Consider the following 17,094-nt stretch of genomic DNA (forward strand, 5'->3'; position numbering starts at 1 on the left):
AACTACATCTGTGCTTTATCAGAATAGCACATTTCTTTCCCTACCTCCATTTCGAATTTCAGCCTGAATCAGCTCCTGTTTCAGCCCTTCAATTTCTTTCTTCAGTTTAGCATTTTCTACACGAAGCTTCTTCTCTTCCCGGAGAGATGCCTGCAAGACTAGAGTTGCCACATTTAAAATTCATCACTTTGGACACAGAGGTTTGTTTTTAAAGAAAAGTGAAACATGGTGAGCCACAGAGCACAAAAGTAAAAACTTTCAAGGAGTATATAATCAGAAATACTTAGGAATTATTTCCTTTACTGTTGAAATAGCCAGTTTTACAATACTTATATAATCAAGTTGCCTCTCAATATACTGTCTTTTCAGTCCCCTGAACAGAATCACATGAAAAAACTCCAAAAAACCTACAGTAAAACCTTGACAATGTAATACAGAGCACCTTTATGCAGTGATACAGTTAAGTACAAAATAACAAAGCTGAAGGTATGAAACCCTAGAGAGAATGCCATAGTTGTGAAAAAACAGTCGTAAGTTCAGGATGAGGCATAGTCTCGTATTGTCTCCAACTCCCTTACTCTCTTCAAATAGAATCATGTCCTATCAAATTTCCATAATTTGTGCATTAATTCTTCCTCATCCATACCTCTTCTATTTCAGAATAAGCAGCTTCAAAATAATAAAAAAAGAAACAAACCCAAAAAAAACCAACAAAACAAAACCTCAACAAAATCACAGGACAGTGAAGTGGTGCTACTATTACAAGGTTTATCATGGAGAACTTGGAACAGGCTTTAAAGGCTGACAGCACCAAATATTCTCATTTTCTCCTATGTGCATTTGCTGTTAACCATCTGGTTAACAGGTTTAACATAAGATAGGTAAATCCTTACTGGCTTTTTCCTTGAGCAAGGCAACTTGTTGCTTGAGGTACTCAATAACTTGATCTGCCTCTGCACCCTTCTGTTCCAGTCTGTTCAGCACTGCGTTGTTGGCTGCCATCTTTACCAAAAAACGGGATAAAAACCTAGACAAAAAACAGCCCAAAATCAATGACTTCTTAATGCAATAACACTACTATCTCTTACCACATCAAGCAGTTCTCAAATCAGTTGCTGAATAAGAAAATTTACTAAGTGAAAAGCTGGGCTCCCACCTCCCAAAGCAAAGCCCAAACAAAAAGCAACGTTAAACAGAATCTAATGTTTGACAGCTGCTTTCAAGTATTTTGGAAGAAAAGCCATTTTTCTTCCCAGCTGCAGAAAACGTGTTCTTCCTTCATGAAACAGAAAAAAAAAAAAAAAATTTACCTTCTCAGAAAGAAAGGTATGAATACATGGGGGGAAGAGGAAGGAAATAAAAGGGAAAAGATTGGACAGGAAAGCACTGTATTCTAGGCTTAACTAAAATAAAATATATATAAAGTAAGTGTATATCAAATTTTATTGAGACTAAGAAAATGGAATCATCCGGAAAAAAATTCCTAACTTTTCTAATAAATTTATTCAGAATATATTGAATACTTCATCCATTGTGCTTGAGCATATATTAAGAATTTACTGTTGTTTTACATTTAATACTCATAATTCATGAATATTTTTACTGATCTCAGATAAAAACAACTTTTATTACAGGTTTACACCAACAGAGTTATTTTAGCACCCATTTCGATTGTTCAACTTTGCATCCACTGAAATGGAAGGGCCAGCACAGAGATAACAAAGAAGCAGGGAACACAAAAGCCCAGCAAAGACCACAAATAAATGCTGTCTAATCTTCTTTTATAGTATTCACCATTAACTATCGTTTCACTAATGTTCCAGAAAGTAGCTATGCCTTGTGCAAAGCCTTTATTTTTTGAAGGCTAACAAATCTGGCCTACCTTCCTTCTCGGCAACATTTGTGTCTAAACACAAGTGCTCAAATAGTGGCAACAGAATGATGAAAAACAGTTACAATCACTCATACCTGCAGCAGACAGTGCTTTTTCCCTCCCATTCAGTACCTAAATGAGGAAAGAATCTGTACTAACAGCTGCCTCATCTGTAAATCAAGAAAACAGGTGGGAAGAAAAGACCTTTGCAAGCAGTAGTGATTTAATTCCTGTGAAGTGATTTAAATCCTGTGAATTTGTTCATGAACCGCAACAAATGAAAGAATTGGTAAGAAAATGGCAATCCAGGCACATGTACTGGCTCCAAACCCAAAAATGCCTCTTCTCATATCAAATTGGCAGAAAACTTCTTACAACACTATTGTAACACTGTGATCTAAATCTGCTTTTAACATACAAATAAATATTCCCTGTTGGGACATGTAAAAAAAATCATGCTGAAGACAAAAGAAATTAGAAATAACTGAAAGGTGAACAGCTACAATCACACTCATGCCAGGGTTAACATCCCTCAGCTGCACTCTAAAAATCAACACACATTTTATATCTGATCTCAGATTATACATAACTCAAATCTCCACAGGAATATTTTTTAAAAAATAAAAAATTAATAGCAAAAATCCCCAGAAAACTAACTACAATTATTCAGGAACAGTGAATTCAAAAGTTCCCAAGGTAAAATTCACAAAGCCAGAGAGAGGTGTAACAGTCAGATGATGCATGGGGTATCTTGCAAATGTGATGCATGAACCAACATCTTGCCTTCTTTGGAATTAATATAATCAAAGTGCATTTTACACACAGTGCTTCACTTAAAGATGCGAGAGTATTACGGCCATCACAATTTTCACTCAGACACACTAGATTTTTCTTTTAAAAGGAAGAAAGTCTCTTGTAACAAAGAACAGAAAAATCTCTCCAGGAGAACTAAATTAATTTTATATTCAAATTAATGCCTGCTAACAAGAAAATAATTTCATTTTCATGGGTAGACTGAAAACAGAGAGTTTCAAAAAGGAAAATAGTGATTCCAATAAGTTACTAATTGAGATGTCAAATGGAAACAGACATAAAAGTATTATGGCACAACACAGCATAACACAAAGCCTGGGATATTACTGTCTGCATACCAGTAAGATTTCTTGCAAGCTACAACTTCTCTCAGGGGAACACAATACTAACAGTGGAAACTTTGCCAACAACAACAGAAATGCTACTAAAACTTCAAAGTGAATAGAATTGGTACATTTTATAGATTTTTAGCCAAGTTGGCTAATGAACTGAAGATCTGGAAATGAAGTTACATGATTAAAATTTTCCCACTTGTCAAATAAATTTCTGTAAAGCTAGTATTGTAACAATAACACAAAGAAAAAGGTATTTCCGATGCTAATATAAAAAGGCAACAGGCTGAAGTGAACTGCTGCAGGAAGAAGCACAGGAACTCATACAGCAGAGTGATAAAACTGTATCCAAAAGGGGCACATTAAGAAAAAAAAGTAAGATTCACCCTGCATTATAGAATATAAAATGCATTAAAAATATGAGAACTATAACAATCTAAGGTTACAGTCAATTTTCTTTTTTTGTTTTTTCACCTCTACCCCATTTTCTTTGCCCACTACTCTCCTGTCACCCTAATACAAAAAATTCTAAAACGACCCACTCTTACTGATGATACACAAACTAAAAATTGGAAAAAAACCCAGAAATAATATAGCTTAAAAACCAGATCATAGCTCATTGCAGATACATTCTGACCTGTTCAGGAAAAAATGTCCCAAAGAGCAACTGAAAGTAAAGTCACTTCATCCAATTGCGCCTAATGAGCTCCTTTCCCTTGTTTTGAAAAACCAGTATGGCGTAGTTACATTCAGACATTCTGGAAAAGTCCTTTTGAAGTTACCTGCTTCCTTAGCTAAAGGAAACTGTTTTATCTCAGACCTCTGGGGACTGTTGTGTTATTTGCAAGACACTCAGAACTGCTTCAAAATCCATCTGCTCCACTCAATAGAACTCAATCTTGAAAGACTCAAGCCATACAGTTATTCGTTGGATTACACATCAACACATGAGAGCTGTTCCACTTCTCATTGTTCTACCTGCTGATTAGGAGAGTTGCCCATCTTTTTTCAAACTGAAAGTACTGCCTGCTGCTGACTTCTAAGTAGCTGCAGTACCCTCAGAGGAGAAAACAGGCATTATCCTACTTTCTTGCTCAAAAACAAGTAGTGTCGAAGTAGAAGTCCCCAAAGCAGCAAACTCTCTATAATAAATCAAAACTTCTCATATGGTACAAATTACCCCCAAATTTTAACATGTTTTACAAATACTTTATCAACATTGTCCTCAACTTTAGAATATATCCAAGTCAAAAACTGAACACACGTAAGACACTAAAAACATAAACCTGGTTGCAGCTCACTCTTCCATATTGTTGATTGTGAAAAGCAAGAAAAAGCCAAAATCCCCATAAAATTAATGACAAAATTTAAAACTTAAAACTCTAAAAATCAGTTTTGGAATCTATCTATAGTCCGAACATGAGAGCAATTTCTTTCCGCTATTGGGAAAGTAACCATTAAACAGAAAAAAAAAAAAACAAAACCCAACAAAAAACCAAAAGAAAACCAGAAACAAACAAGCACAATATAAAGCAACACCTGAAATTGGAAAACAACTGACCCCTAAGGCCTAAAACAATTAGCTCTGAGCATTCCTTTTTCCAGCTGGAAGTTTTAGAAAGCTCAGTACTTTGAAGTTCTCAGCTTTTTTTTGCAATGCTTTAGTAATATCAACACACAAAGTAAGATTACAACTGCAGGAGATTTAACCGGAAGTGCCTCCTTCTCCTCTCTTCCTCTCCCACACACACGTTAATTCCTTCACAGTAAGAGGGTAAACTTTGACAGCCCACCACACCTGGACAGCATTCTCCTTTGCATGGAGATTTGCTCTCACCCATCACTGCTCTTTGCTCTGTTTGCCATGAAGGAATCAAGTATTCCTATAGCAAAGCTAATTCTATTCATCTTTAACAAAGAGCAGGTAACAACCACACAATGGTCTAGGTGGCATTCTCTATGAGGAATATGTTTATAGTACGTTAATGAGTGGCTGCCAACCAAGACGTAAGATTTCATTTTCTCACTAGAGGAAAAAATAATGATCTGCAAAAAGACATGTTGGCTTAAATGAGATGATCCGTTCAAGCTAAACAGAACCAGTGGCTTATTCTAAAAGTCATCAACAAGACAAAGGCAATATCTTCAATGCTAACTAAAGTTCAAAAATTTATACTATATAAAAGTACTTAATGTTAATTCCTCTTCCTAAGCAGACCTCAAACTCTTTTTCTTCTTTTGCAGGATTGTGGCCAACTTGTATAGCGAAGTACTCTACTTTTTGTAAAAGATCAAGTACCAACAATCACTTTGTTTCTGCAAGAATTGTGTTCAAAGCTTTCTATCTGAGCATCTTTTCTGAGTATGGTCCTTTCTGGCAGACAATCTTACAAAAACCCATAAATATAACAGAACGTGCCAGCTGTTTGCCAGATTCTGCTTTCCTGTGCTTTGCACTTCTACAAACTGTGAGGATACAGTGAACCAGACCTGAGAATCTCACATCACACCTTTTTATTCTGCAAGGTAGGGAACAACACTGATCAAAACAGAAGAAAGCAGACTAGATGTTTTCTTTGGCTGAACTAAAGTATCACTGCAACTAGACAACTGTTGTAACTCATCCCGTCTTTTTCATCTTGGAGAATTGAGACCCATGCTTTATAAATCAATTTTTTCTTAAAGGTTTCTCCTATTTTCTCATAAAATGGTCAAAGCCTGATGCTGTAAGCCTGATCTTTGGCTAAGATTTAGAATACCTGATTTGATGATTTCACTCTTTAGGTAGAAAAACTTAAGGTCTAGTTTTTAAACTTCGGAAAATTTAAGCTCTATTAAAAAAATTCAAGCCAAAACACAGGAGAGCTACAACTAATTAGTTTTGAGATCGAATCTTAGTTTTGATTTGATAGCCCCATGCTTCGCTCTAAGTAATGCAAAGAAAATCAACAGCAGGTTCCCCATTTATCTTAGGGAAGCAATGGCTTGAAACACTTTGGTACAAATTTTCAATTAAACAGTTCTGTTGCTAAGACATTTTGGAAATCAGGTATATTTAGTAAGTTTCATGCACTTATGCCCATCACCACCACAAAAGATTGGGTATTTCAGTGGCTTTATAACTGTTACATGTTGTAAAACACAATCATGGCTTTTATACCCACATTTCCCTTCTCAGGAAATGAAGTTCCAAAAGATCGTGTGATTCCAAGCTTTAAGAGACAGAAAATAATCAGATTTGTTTATTGGAAATGCAGGTTTTCCAGAGTTTTATGTGTGTAAAAATATAATTCCTCAATAAAAAAAAATCCTCAGTTAAGAAAAAAAATCTTCTATCAAAAAAAAGTCCAATATGGAGCTGTTCACAAACAGTTTCAAAAAATGTGCCTTTTAAGCCCATACACAAATGGGCAAAGGTATCAATTACAAACAATATAATGCTAAGAAAACAGAAGAATTTTAAGTATGAGGTACTTCTGCATTGCATTACCATCAAACCCATTGTTTCCTGTTGCTATAATGGAGCAAAAAAAAGACATAGTGCACTTACACTTAAATACCATTTCAAGCACACTTGAGGCATGCATATATCAGTGAAGATTTAACTACCAGCTCAACTCTCCTTCAGAATTAAGTGTAATGTTGGCTCTGTAAGGGAAGAACGTATGTTTCCTGAACAGCACAAAGTTCACACATCTAGAAATACAATCCAAGGCCTTAAGCAAATATGTGTAAGTATTCAAAATGTAGATGCTTACCCAGGTCCTTTTCCACATACAGCAAAGGAGACCTATCAAGACATTTTTGGCAGAACAGTGGCAAACATTTGAAAAGCAATAGCAAAAAAACCCCAAAGCCAAAACCAAACAAAAAAACCCCAAAAAACCCCCAAAAAACCCAGCCAAAAAAAAAACCACCAAAAAAACCCCAAAAAACACCACAAAACAAAACCACCTCCAGAAAACATACAAACAAAAATCACCCCAAAAAGAAACAAAAACAATCCACAAAAAATATTAAAAAGACAAAAAAAAAAAAATCAACAAAACAGAACAGAAAAACTCTTAAATCCCCAAACCACAACCAGTTTTGTTTTCTTTTTTCAAAATTTGAGCAGTATTGGTAGACTGCAGTATAAAAAGTTGAAACCTAGAAATTATCAAATGAATTATCATGGAACCTGATTTTTGACTCTCTGTACTGAGCCAGTGATTCCCTGCCAGGTACTAGAGATTTGGGCACTATGAAAGATCAAATGAAATTTTAACTACTACCACGGTATTTTTCTAAAAAAAGAATGGTCTTTTTAAAATGAACAAAATGAAATTACAGCCTAAAATGTTAACAGAGTGCTACAAAGTATGGCAGCATAAGCATTAGAGATTCATAATTGCAGAAAGATATCAGATCTCTTGTCTTCCTTTCTCCCCAAACTGTGATTGCTGCAACTGGGGCTTTAAACAGTCAAACAACCCATTTGTTTTTTTCCTTTTAGATCTTAAATACAATTTATTATGTATCCCTTAACGATAAGCTTCTGTGTTGTCACTATTGAAAGGAATTTCCCAAGCACCAAATTAGTAGGCAAAGTTGCACATTTTTGCTGTATGTTATTTCAATTCACTTTTCATCTTTGGCACTGAGAAAGTCAGAATAACTGCTCTGCAGATTTCCAAACCCCCCAAATGTCTAACACAGTCCATCCAAGTAGGAATGTCAGCTCTGTGGAATGATTTGTTAACCCTTCTGGCTGCCAGATAAATCAGGCTCAATCCCAGCTGCAGACAGGTCCTTTTAGTACTCCTAAGCGCCTACCCCTCCCTATTTTAAAGGGCTGTAAATAGTAAAAACACAGAAAACTGAACTTTTTCATATTGAAAAACACTGCAGCATGAAAGAGATTTTTTAAACATATGATGGAACATCACAAAACAAAAGGCCCATCCACTCGTAGAAATTTTGAGGCAACAGAAGTTCCTTAGTAATGACTATTTTTAAATGTGAAGACAAGTCTGCCTTTAAAGGGAATGATGTACCAAAGTTACAAGCAGGTTGTAGCATTAATGAGACAGGCAAAAATCAAATCTATGAGAAGCAATGAATGAAGAAGTAAGGCCTACGTTACAACATATAGGGTAGAAGCATGAAATTGACTGGCCTAATTTGCATTAAAATGGATGTCTTGGACTGATATGGTAGAGATCATTAGAAACTCAACAGTCAGAAGTAAAAATCATTTTAGTATTTCGTTCAATTTGCATTTCAAGACTCTAGCTGGTGCCACATTGTATTAAATAACTGCATCATACCTTAACATGCTACAGCTGCAACACTCAAAATGTTAAGAGTACTTGCAGCTTCATTCACACCCCTGATGTAAACTTGTGCTAAATATCTACTCAGGGAGAAGTTTCTACCAATGCTTGCCTCAGTCCAATTTTGAATCAACTTTTTTATTCTTTCCCACCTCTGAGCTGACACTCCAAGGACTAAACAAAGCAGAGACATGATCACCCTTAAGGAGTTCTGCCAGGTTAAGACGGCAGTCAAGCATTTGGATGCGGTCTGTAACAAAATTTACACCTCAGTTCATTAATCTGAGCAGTCTGCCCGGTAATGGAACAGCCAAGGATGGCTCACAACACAGCTCAAGGAAAGCAATTTCTTTGCACCGCTCGACTGAAGTCTCACTAGGTTCCACACCCTCTGCATCTGCCAGGTCCCTGCAAGTGCCGTAGAGATCCATCTGGCTGTGCTTTGTAGTGCAGGCTGCAGTTTAAGTAGCAGCTCATATGCCAAAACAGTTTGACAGCCTTATGTATTTTTCAGCAACGTTTACCTTTTGAATCCCACTGCATTAATATTTTAATAATACTATCAAAATCTTTCAGTAAATGTTCACCATGTGCACAAGAAATCCCCACAATAAATCCCATGATGGAAAAGATGCAACACCCACAACACGCTGCCTCATTTCGCTGAATGTAATCACCGATTTCCAAACCCAAAATACATCCAGGTCTTTGGAACAGAAAGTTTACATCAAAAACTGACAAGGTATTTTGTTCATTTTATTTTTCTTTCATTTTGATGAGATTTTTGTGGTTATACGCAGATGTGTATACACATACAAATAAATATATTTATATATTAAAAAGTATTTGCTATTCATGTCTCAAAGTATCCTCATAAAACTCCCCTGACAGGTGATGAACTTTACAATTACAGACACACACATATGCCTATAAATTAAGAAATTTAAGAGGACTCAGCTGCATCTGGACAAGTCTGCAAGGTCAGCATATGCCCCAGGAACTCAAAGAATCTGTGCTGTGGCTCACCCTCTGGGGTTTTACCGGGAAAGTAAAGTGAAAGCTTTAGATTACTGTTGTAACTACAGAGTAAACTGCTCATAAATCAGAGAGAAGAATCAGAACTGCACTGAAATCTACCTGTTGATGCCAAGTAGAACAGTTTCTTAGGCATTTTATTGATTTTTGTAACATCATCCTAAAAAAAGTGAACATTAACACTACTTCCTTAATTTAGAGCAAGTACAGCAGTTACAGAGAGGAAAAGAAAGAGCTGTTTATGCTCTCTCCCTAAGAGAAGTAGCAGTTGAAAACAAGGATATATTTTTAAAATATCTCTCAAAATCTGGCGTTTTGCCACAGCAAAAAGGATAAAAATCCTTGTCAAAAACCCTAGCTGCTAGGAAGACATGTCAAAAATATCTTTTCCTTAGGAAGTTGAAGTTTGGGAATAAGAATATCATTAAACAATGTATTTTATGACTGTAATAGTCTGCACAATAATGGTACTGGTCAGGTAGTTCACAGGAACACTGATTACTCCTGTTCCATTTCAGTTCTAATACTCTTAATATCTGAAACCTGTCTACTAGTTATCTTACAAAGTCCCAGTGTGTTAAAAATAATCTTGAAATTTACTGCTTTTACATTAATATCAGCTTTTCTACTTGCAAAAGCAGCTTCTTGAAGCACAGCTAAAGGAAAACAGGACTTAACCATCCAATTACAACAAGTGCTCCGGTTAAAAATAACCATTATTTACCCACAAAAGCAGACCACATGCAGATGTATTTCAAAGGAATCAGTGTCCTCTAACTTCAGACACATTAGCAGCTGCTGGTATTTACTGAGGCAGAAACTTTAGGCATTCTTTATGTGGGCCAAATAAAACATGAAGAAAAAACTGAAAATGTGCACACTTGTGTATACGTCTGTGTGTAACCAATGCAAGAATAAAAGCAAATATCATTTTAATGAGGAGCAACAAAGCTGTCAAACAATTTTCAGTCCTTGATGAACTTTGAGCCTGCAGCTGCAACACCTTATTTACACAGAAAAAACCCCTCCCCCACACATCACAAATAATTGTACTTTCCAATGCTGAATTTACTCAGGATGATATCTTAATGAAAACCTATAAAGATACTAATTAACCTGGGCAGAGAATTATTATTTATTCAGCTGTGGAACAAAAAGTCTAAATGAACTTTTGTATCTAACGTGGGCTGACAACTAATCCTCAGCAGCCAGAAGCAGATTCATGTCGCTTCAAAACCACGTGCCAGCAGTATCTACCACTTCTTTGTAGCTGTATGCAGAGAGCAGCACTTGGAGTTAACAGCTTTTAAAACTTCTAGGATGAAAATTACTTCCCCTCTTTTAATGCTGGTCTGTACAGAGGGGAAAAAAAAAAAAAACACACAAAAGCAAACTAACTCTCAGTGCACTCATCTTGGATGTTGAGAGGGGATGTCAGCTATTAAGACTGATAGTCTCTGACAGAACAATCCTCCAAGCAGTTTTTGGGGAATAGCGATTTTTCATTTATGGATTCAAACTATAGAAACAAAAGAGGTTTTAAGACAAGTTAGCTAAATTCTAATTTTGCTGTGTTCCAAAATCTTCTATTAAAAATGTAATAATTTTTAAACAATTATTTTCAACTGAAGTATGTTGATTTAACATCTTCAAAAGTGCTAATTTGAAGGTAAGTTTTCAGTAAAATGAAAAGGTAAAGATCTGTGTGTGCCTAGTTCTTATCAGGAGCATTATTCTATAGAGGGTCATTTGGGTGTGAAATTACTTATCCACTGTGATGCAGCAAGGGTAACTGAACCCCCAAGAAAAGATTAATTTCCCTGGGGTACAATTCAGAGTCATATCCTAGTTTGCAACAGTGACTTCCTTAGTGTGTGACTGTTACCAATTACAAGAGCCCTTGAAACAGAAGGTTTCAAACCTTACAGTAGGACTAGCACAGATGTGAACTTAGGGCCCTGCCTCCAGAGCAGCTGCCAGCAAGCCAAATGCAATGCCTCTTGCATGCCATGCACCAGCCCCTGCACTCCTGGGGGAACAGCAGGCCCCAGCTGCCCTGGACAAATGAGCTGCTGAAATGATCTGTCCACTTATCTTGAGAGACTGAAACAAGATGCCACTACAAAGCTGTATGTTAAACTGTAACTGAGAAACACTCAGGGATAGAAATCAGATCCAATAGCCATGGATGGTTTCTGAGAGAGGGTCCTGAAGTCACAGACCAAGCTTTACACTATTAATTCATACTCAATTATGTTGAGAAAGCTCCTGATGAGAAGGAAATGGAAATAGAAGTCTTCCATAATAGGTAGTTTTATGCCAAAAGATTAAAGCAAACGACCTCAAGACAACATGTGCTAACTTGAGGCAATTTTTGATGATGTTTAATGCTTTACCAGGTGCCAGAAATTCAATTTTCCCCTAATCCAGAATAGAATCTCTGTCAGCATTTCAGAATTCTGAAGAAAGAATGAGTTCTACATGAACTGTATTTAGCAGATGATGATTAAATACAGTACATGCTGTTTTCCAATATGAATGCTAGTTTAATCTTCACTCTCTACAGTTCAGGAAGTCAAAGAGTTTCTAGGCTGTTATTTTATATAAAGTGGCATAAGAACTTAAGATTTGAGACTGGAGAGGCACTGGTTGAGATTGTTTAGAGGTGTGCTTCATAAGCAACTGTTCCCTAGACAGAACAGGAATCAGCGCAGTGAACTTTGTAATCAAGACTGACAGCGATTGCCATGCCTAAAACCAGTTACAACTGCCCAGAAATTTCTAACAATACTGAACTTAAAAGCATTGGCCAGAAGCACAGAGCATGCTCAGGCAAGGAACTTTTCCTATTTAAATGCAAATGTGGATGTTTGTAAAAGTTTAGGAATACTCAAATGGACATGCTGACAATCTCAAAACATTTGGAGTCATCATGCTACCCAAGCCAACTTGCACATTTTCATAATGCTCAAAAAAACCCACTTTCTCTTGTTTCATCTGTCAAATCTATTTCACTGACTAGAACCACAGGGGCTGTATTTTCAGGAAGAAAATACACTCTTGCAATATGTTTCATGCTTGTTATGGACTTCATCATTAGAAAACTTTATGGCTCAAAAAGCATTAAGGCAACTAACGACTCCATTGATTAACAACACTACACCACAAAAACTACAGAGAACAACCTCTCATCTGGGAGTCTATTACCCTGCCACACCTGTCTGCTCCAGTTTAAAGAAAAAAAAAGTTCCAAATCTTAATTTCTCTAGAAAGCAAGTGTGAGGGACAGAGGATGAAATAAGGGAGAAGCAAGACAGGAAAGGCCTGACCACTTACATTTTATAACAGGTAAACTGCCTCAGCTGCTCAAGAGGCTGCCCAAGCAATACTCATGTTGAACTCATACATACTCAAGATCCCCTACAACTGGCACAGAGATTTGCCTTTGTTCAAATTCCCCTTTCCTGTCTCTCAACTTTTTCAAGACACTTCAAAGAAGATCAAAAAGCTTGAAAGAAGTGCAGTTGTTTAGTCTACAGAAGAGAAGATAAATGGGAGACTAGGTCTTGTTCTTCAAAGACAAAGCAAGTTGGTACGAGAAGGGGACTAAACTGTTCACCAGGTCTGATGCACACATGAAAAAGAAAAGCGAGATTTAAGTTTTGGAAAACTTTCAAGTAAGAGTAATAGACTGAACAGGCTGCCTTTGGAGGCTGTGGAATATCCATCACCGGAAGGTTTTAAAAACAGACTAGGCAAACATCTGCCAGAAGTGATTAAGTTACAGTAGACAAGAAGATCTTTTGCTCCTCTTCTGCTAAGGTCTTTTGCAACACCCAGTGTTATAAATCCAGTCACATTTCTGTCTTTTACATGCCTGTGTTTTATTTAACTTTAAAAACCATGCAGTAAAACCTGCCCTTCTGTGATATTTCCACATATTCAAGTGTGTTTATTTGGGACAACATAACAGACATCAAAGATTTGTTAAGGGTGAAAGCAGGATAAAGAAACCACCTGTGAAGTAAAATACCAATGTATTAAATTTACACTCACTCTGAATAAATTGACCTCCAACATCATACTGCAGACAGCATTGCATCTTTTTGTCCTCCAAGAGAAAAAATTGTTCAACTGATGACTTACTGATCCACAATCACTTTAAAATTTTCCTTGAAGGATTTTTTTTAAAGCACTTTTCCCCAAGCACAAAGAAATATAAAATTAACTATTACAAAATATTAATAGAAAAAAGACAGAAGAAGGCTGCTTTGAGAAGTATCCAAATCTTTTTAAAACTACTTTAAATTATGAGTAAGGATGGCTTCCATCACACTGGAGGAAAAAAAGCCATCAGAGACCTTTTTCCTCCCCCTGCTGTTTAATAATAACGTAACCATGGAAATGAAAAACAAACACTGATTTCCCCTCACCCCCAGCATGACAGAAAACCTACCAGGGGAAATGTTTCTTGGTAAAGGTAAGAACCATGCAGGTAACTGTTCAGAGAAACACATGTGTTTCTGGGGGTCCCTGCTGGACTGACATCATATACCTTATACCACTAGGAGAAGGAAGAGGAGCTGTTTGCTTTGCTCACATCTGATGTTCCTACCAGCTGCCCTCTGCGCTGACTCCTCACTTTTGTCTATGCTGGCTGGCATTTGACCTTCTTTAGGCTTTATATAACACTCCCTTAGAAGAGACAAATGTGGATTAATAGCTGTGACATAAAGCAATTAGATCATAATCAGGAAAGTTAAAAAATATTATGGTCAATACCAGATTTGTCATTCTGCACACCTGGCCAATCCTTCTAATGACAACTGTTTTATATTATTTTTATATTTTATATTTTTATATTATTTTTATATTTTATTTATTATTTATTTTTATATTTCCCAAGTATGTACATGGAGACTTGAAAAGTGTGTGGGATTTGTAGGCACACAAGAACCCAATTCTTCTTTTCATTCTTGGTCTAGACAGGTCTGGGGTAACATTTATCTCCTATTTTGACTCTCAATATGTGCTTTTTCTTGTCAATTCAAGATCCCCCCCTCAGTCTGATGTCAAGCTTTTTCAGAGTAACATGACATCCATAAAATTATTTATTCTGCTTTAATGGGGAAAGGACAGGGAATCTGAGAAAATAACAGGATTAAGAAAAATCCATAGACTGTTTGGCATTCCTTCAATAAAGAGGCCCTAGGTTAACTTGCCACTATTAAATTCATACTAAATTAAAGTTACAACAACATCAAAGCTATATCATACCTTTATGCATTAAACTTATTTTTCAGATTGTTTTCCCACTCAAATATGCTTCATTATCAGAAGCATCAAGTCTTCAAAGCTCTAGGCGACTTGAGTCCTATTATTCCAATCTAATGGACTATTTTAAGATTTGCACGGGGTTTTTTTAGCAAATATTCTTTTTCATTCGATACCATTCTCTTCACGGAATCCACTGCTTTCAGTCTAGAAAATGAGAACTTGTTTCCTTCTCTCTTTACATTTAAAGGTGTAAAAGAAACAAATACACCTAGAGCAATGCATGGAAAATATGCATATAGTTACAACAGGAAAGAGACATTCTAGAGCACAAATTTGCTGAAACTAGTTTTAAGGACAATTTTTGCCTTCAACATCTTGCACCTTCAGGATTCAGTGCTGCTCAAGCACCAAAGCAACTCACAAATATATTGCTTTAAGTTTTCATAAGTCAAAATTACGGCAACAGGAATATATTGTTAACGAGTGACAGGGTGGAGAGAATATATTATGCTGAAGCTGTATTGATAAGCAATGACCCCTGAGGCTACCTAAAAATATACAACACTGCAACCCCACAAAAATAAAGTAAAAAAACCCCAAAACTAAAACCCACACTTTACCAACCATTTGTCAAAGCTGTTTCTGTTGGTCATTTCTAAGGCCTTATACCTTTTAGCAACATCCACTATTAAAAACTCAGCTTTCAGAGTTTGGTTTTGCTTAATTTTATAGAATTTGGGCTTCCTTTCCAAGAGGTCTGCCAAAGGGCGTAATAAAATTTAAATATAAATAGAGGATACTATAACAAGTGAAGGTTAAGGACATACCAAATTGGCAGGCTGTATTTAATCCCTACTGCCTCACCTTACTGCAGATTTCACGTAAGTATCCTGAATCCCTGAAGCATTTGTGAAAAGCAATGATTTCGCTTAAAAGAAAATAAAAATCTCTGAGTTAAAGAAACAGAAAGAGCAAGAAATGCAAGCATTACTCAGTTTGCAGTAGTATTGCCTTTATTTTGCCAGCTGCTAAACCCAGCTCAAAGCTACTTATTGATGAGCCTCAGGTACAGTACTATCTGATATATACAGTACTGATATATATTGATTTAATACTGACAAATATCCAGTATATACAGCGCCTCAGGGATGTTGCTGTATGCTGGGGGGCTGTGGACCAGCAACATAACCATGAGCTCGTCCCTGTTGGCCTAATGCACACATCCCTGCACAGAACATGTGCTGTATGTTAAACCTTGTATCTCTACTGAGGATGGACCAAATACTGGTTATACTCTGCTCCTCACTCAAGGCTATGTAAAGTATAACAACCGCTACACAATTAACCAAAAACGAGGCAGCATCTACGTTTCCTTTGGCAAACGTCAGTGGATACTCCGTGCGAATTTCCAGGCTAATACAGCATCTTTTTCTCGCACAGCCCACCCCCCTACGCCGCTTCCAAACCCTCATTCCAGCGACAGGACTGAAAAAAGGAGCACAGCCGCTTTGAGATGAACCACTTCACGTGCGGCCGCGTCCTCCACGCAAAGCGCGGGATCTTGAATTTGCAACGCCGCCCTACAGCCAGAGCGCACGTCGAGCGCTGCGATAAAATCCCTGGTACGAACTGAGCCACGACCGTAACGCCGCTCCCTGCGGCTCTCGGCTCCGATCCTGCCCCTGCGCCGCGGGGTGCTCCCTCCCAAGGGCGGCCTCCCTGCGACCACCGCCCCGGGGCACCCCCGCCGCACCCGGCCCGGCCCGGCCAGCGCTGCGCCGGCGGCTGGCAGCGGATTAGCAGGGGCGCACCAGCGGGGCCCCGCCTGGCTCCCACCCACCCCAGGGAGCTCGGCTCGGCTCGGCCCGGCCCGCGGGGCGGCCCCAGGGCACCCATGGCGCCGTTCGCCAGCGGCTGGCGAGGGAGCACCGAGGGGAGGCCCGGCGGGGGCACCGGAGCGCGGAGAGGGCCGAGCCCGCGGCCCTGCCGGGACACTCACATGAACCGAGGAGCCGCCGCCGCCGCCCGCCCGGGGAGGAAGGACCCGCTCCCGGGGCTGCTCCGGCGAGCGCCTGACGTTTGCCAGCAGGCGCCCGGGAAAGCCTCGCTTCCCCCAGCAGGCACAGGGCTTCGGCGCCCAATGAGTCGTTCCCGGAGCACTGGCAGAGCACGCACACACACGGAGGGAAGGCTGTTAAGCTCTCTCTCTCTTTTTTTTGTTTGTTTGTTTGTTTATGTTGGGGTTTTATTTTTGGGTTTTTTTTTTTTTCAATAGCCCGAAAAACAGGACGCTCAGGCACTGTGTAGGTCACCCCTGTGGCCCTAAAGAGAGCGGCTGGCGGGGATGGGTGACGTCACCGGGGCGGGGTCGTGCGCGGCGGGGGCGGTGGCTGTCGCGCAGGTACCGGCGGAGCGTTCGCCTTTCCTCTCTCCCGGTCCTGTGCCTGTC

The 17,094-nt window shown here is 38.4% G+C and overlaps 2 protein-coding genes across 3 annotated transcripts in view; one reads left to right on the forward strand and one right to left on the reverse strand.

The window, feature by feature from the left end:
- Positions 1-16,908, reverse strand: part of AIMP1 (aminoacyl tRNA synthetase complex interacting multifunctional protein 1) — a 32,038-nt gene extending 15,130 nt beyond the window's left edge. Inside the window, exons 1-3 of one of the 2 annotated variants that reach the window (XM_066186272.1) lie at positions 16,645-16,908; positions 894-1,027; positions 45-158 (exon numbers count right to left, since the gene is read on the reverse strand). In XM_066186272.1, the coding sequence (XP_066042369.1) occupies positions 45-158; positions 894-1,027; positions 16,645-16,646 (250 nt within the window). In that variant the 5' untranslated portion in view covers positions 16,647-16,908. Of the gene's footprint in view, positions 1-44; positions 159-893; positions 1,028-15,509; positions 15,529-16,644 lie in introns of those variants that run through there. The other variant, XM_066186273.1, reaches the window with a different exon arrangement.
- Positions 16,909-17,006: 98 nt separating this feature from the next.
- TBCK (TBC1 domain containing kinase) overlaps positions 17,007-17,094 on the forward strand; it is an 88,450-nt gene continuing 88,362 nt past the window's right edge. The window contains exon 1 of the mRNA XM_066186269.1: positions 17,007-17,046. The gene's annotated coding sequence lies outside the window, so the exon portion shown is untranslated. The remainder of the gene's footprint in view (positions 17,047-17,094) is intronic.

The sequence above is a fragment of the Chamaea fasciata genome, unplaced genomic scaffold (genome assembly GCF_029207755.1).
Source record: "Chamaea fasciata isolate MVZ Bird 193981 ecotype frontalis unplaced genomic scaffold, bChaFas1.0.hap1 SCAF_6, whole genome shotgun sequence".
Lineage (NCBI taxonomy): Eukaryota > Metazoa > Chordata > Aves > Passeriformes > Sylviidae > Chamaea > Chamaea fasciata.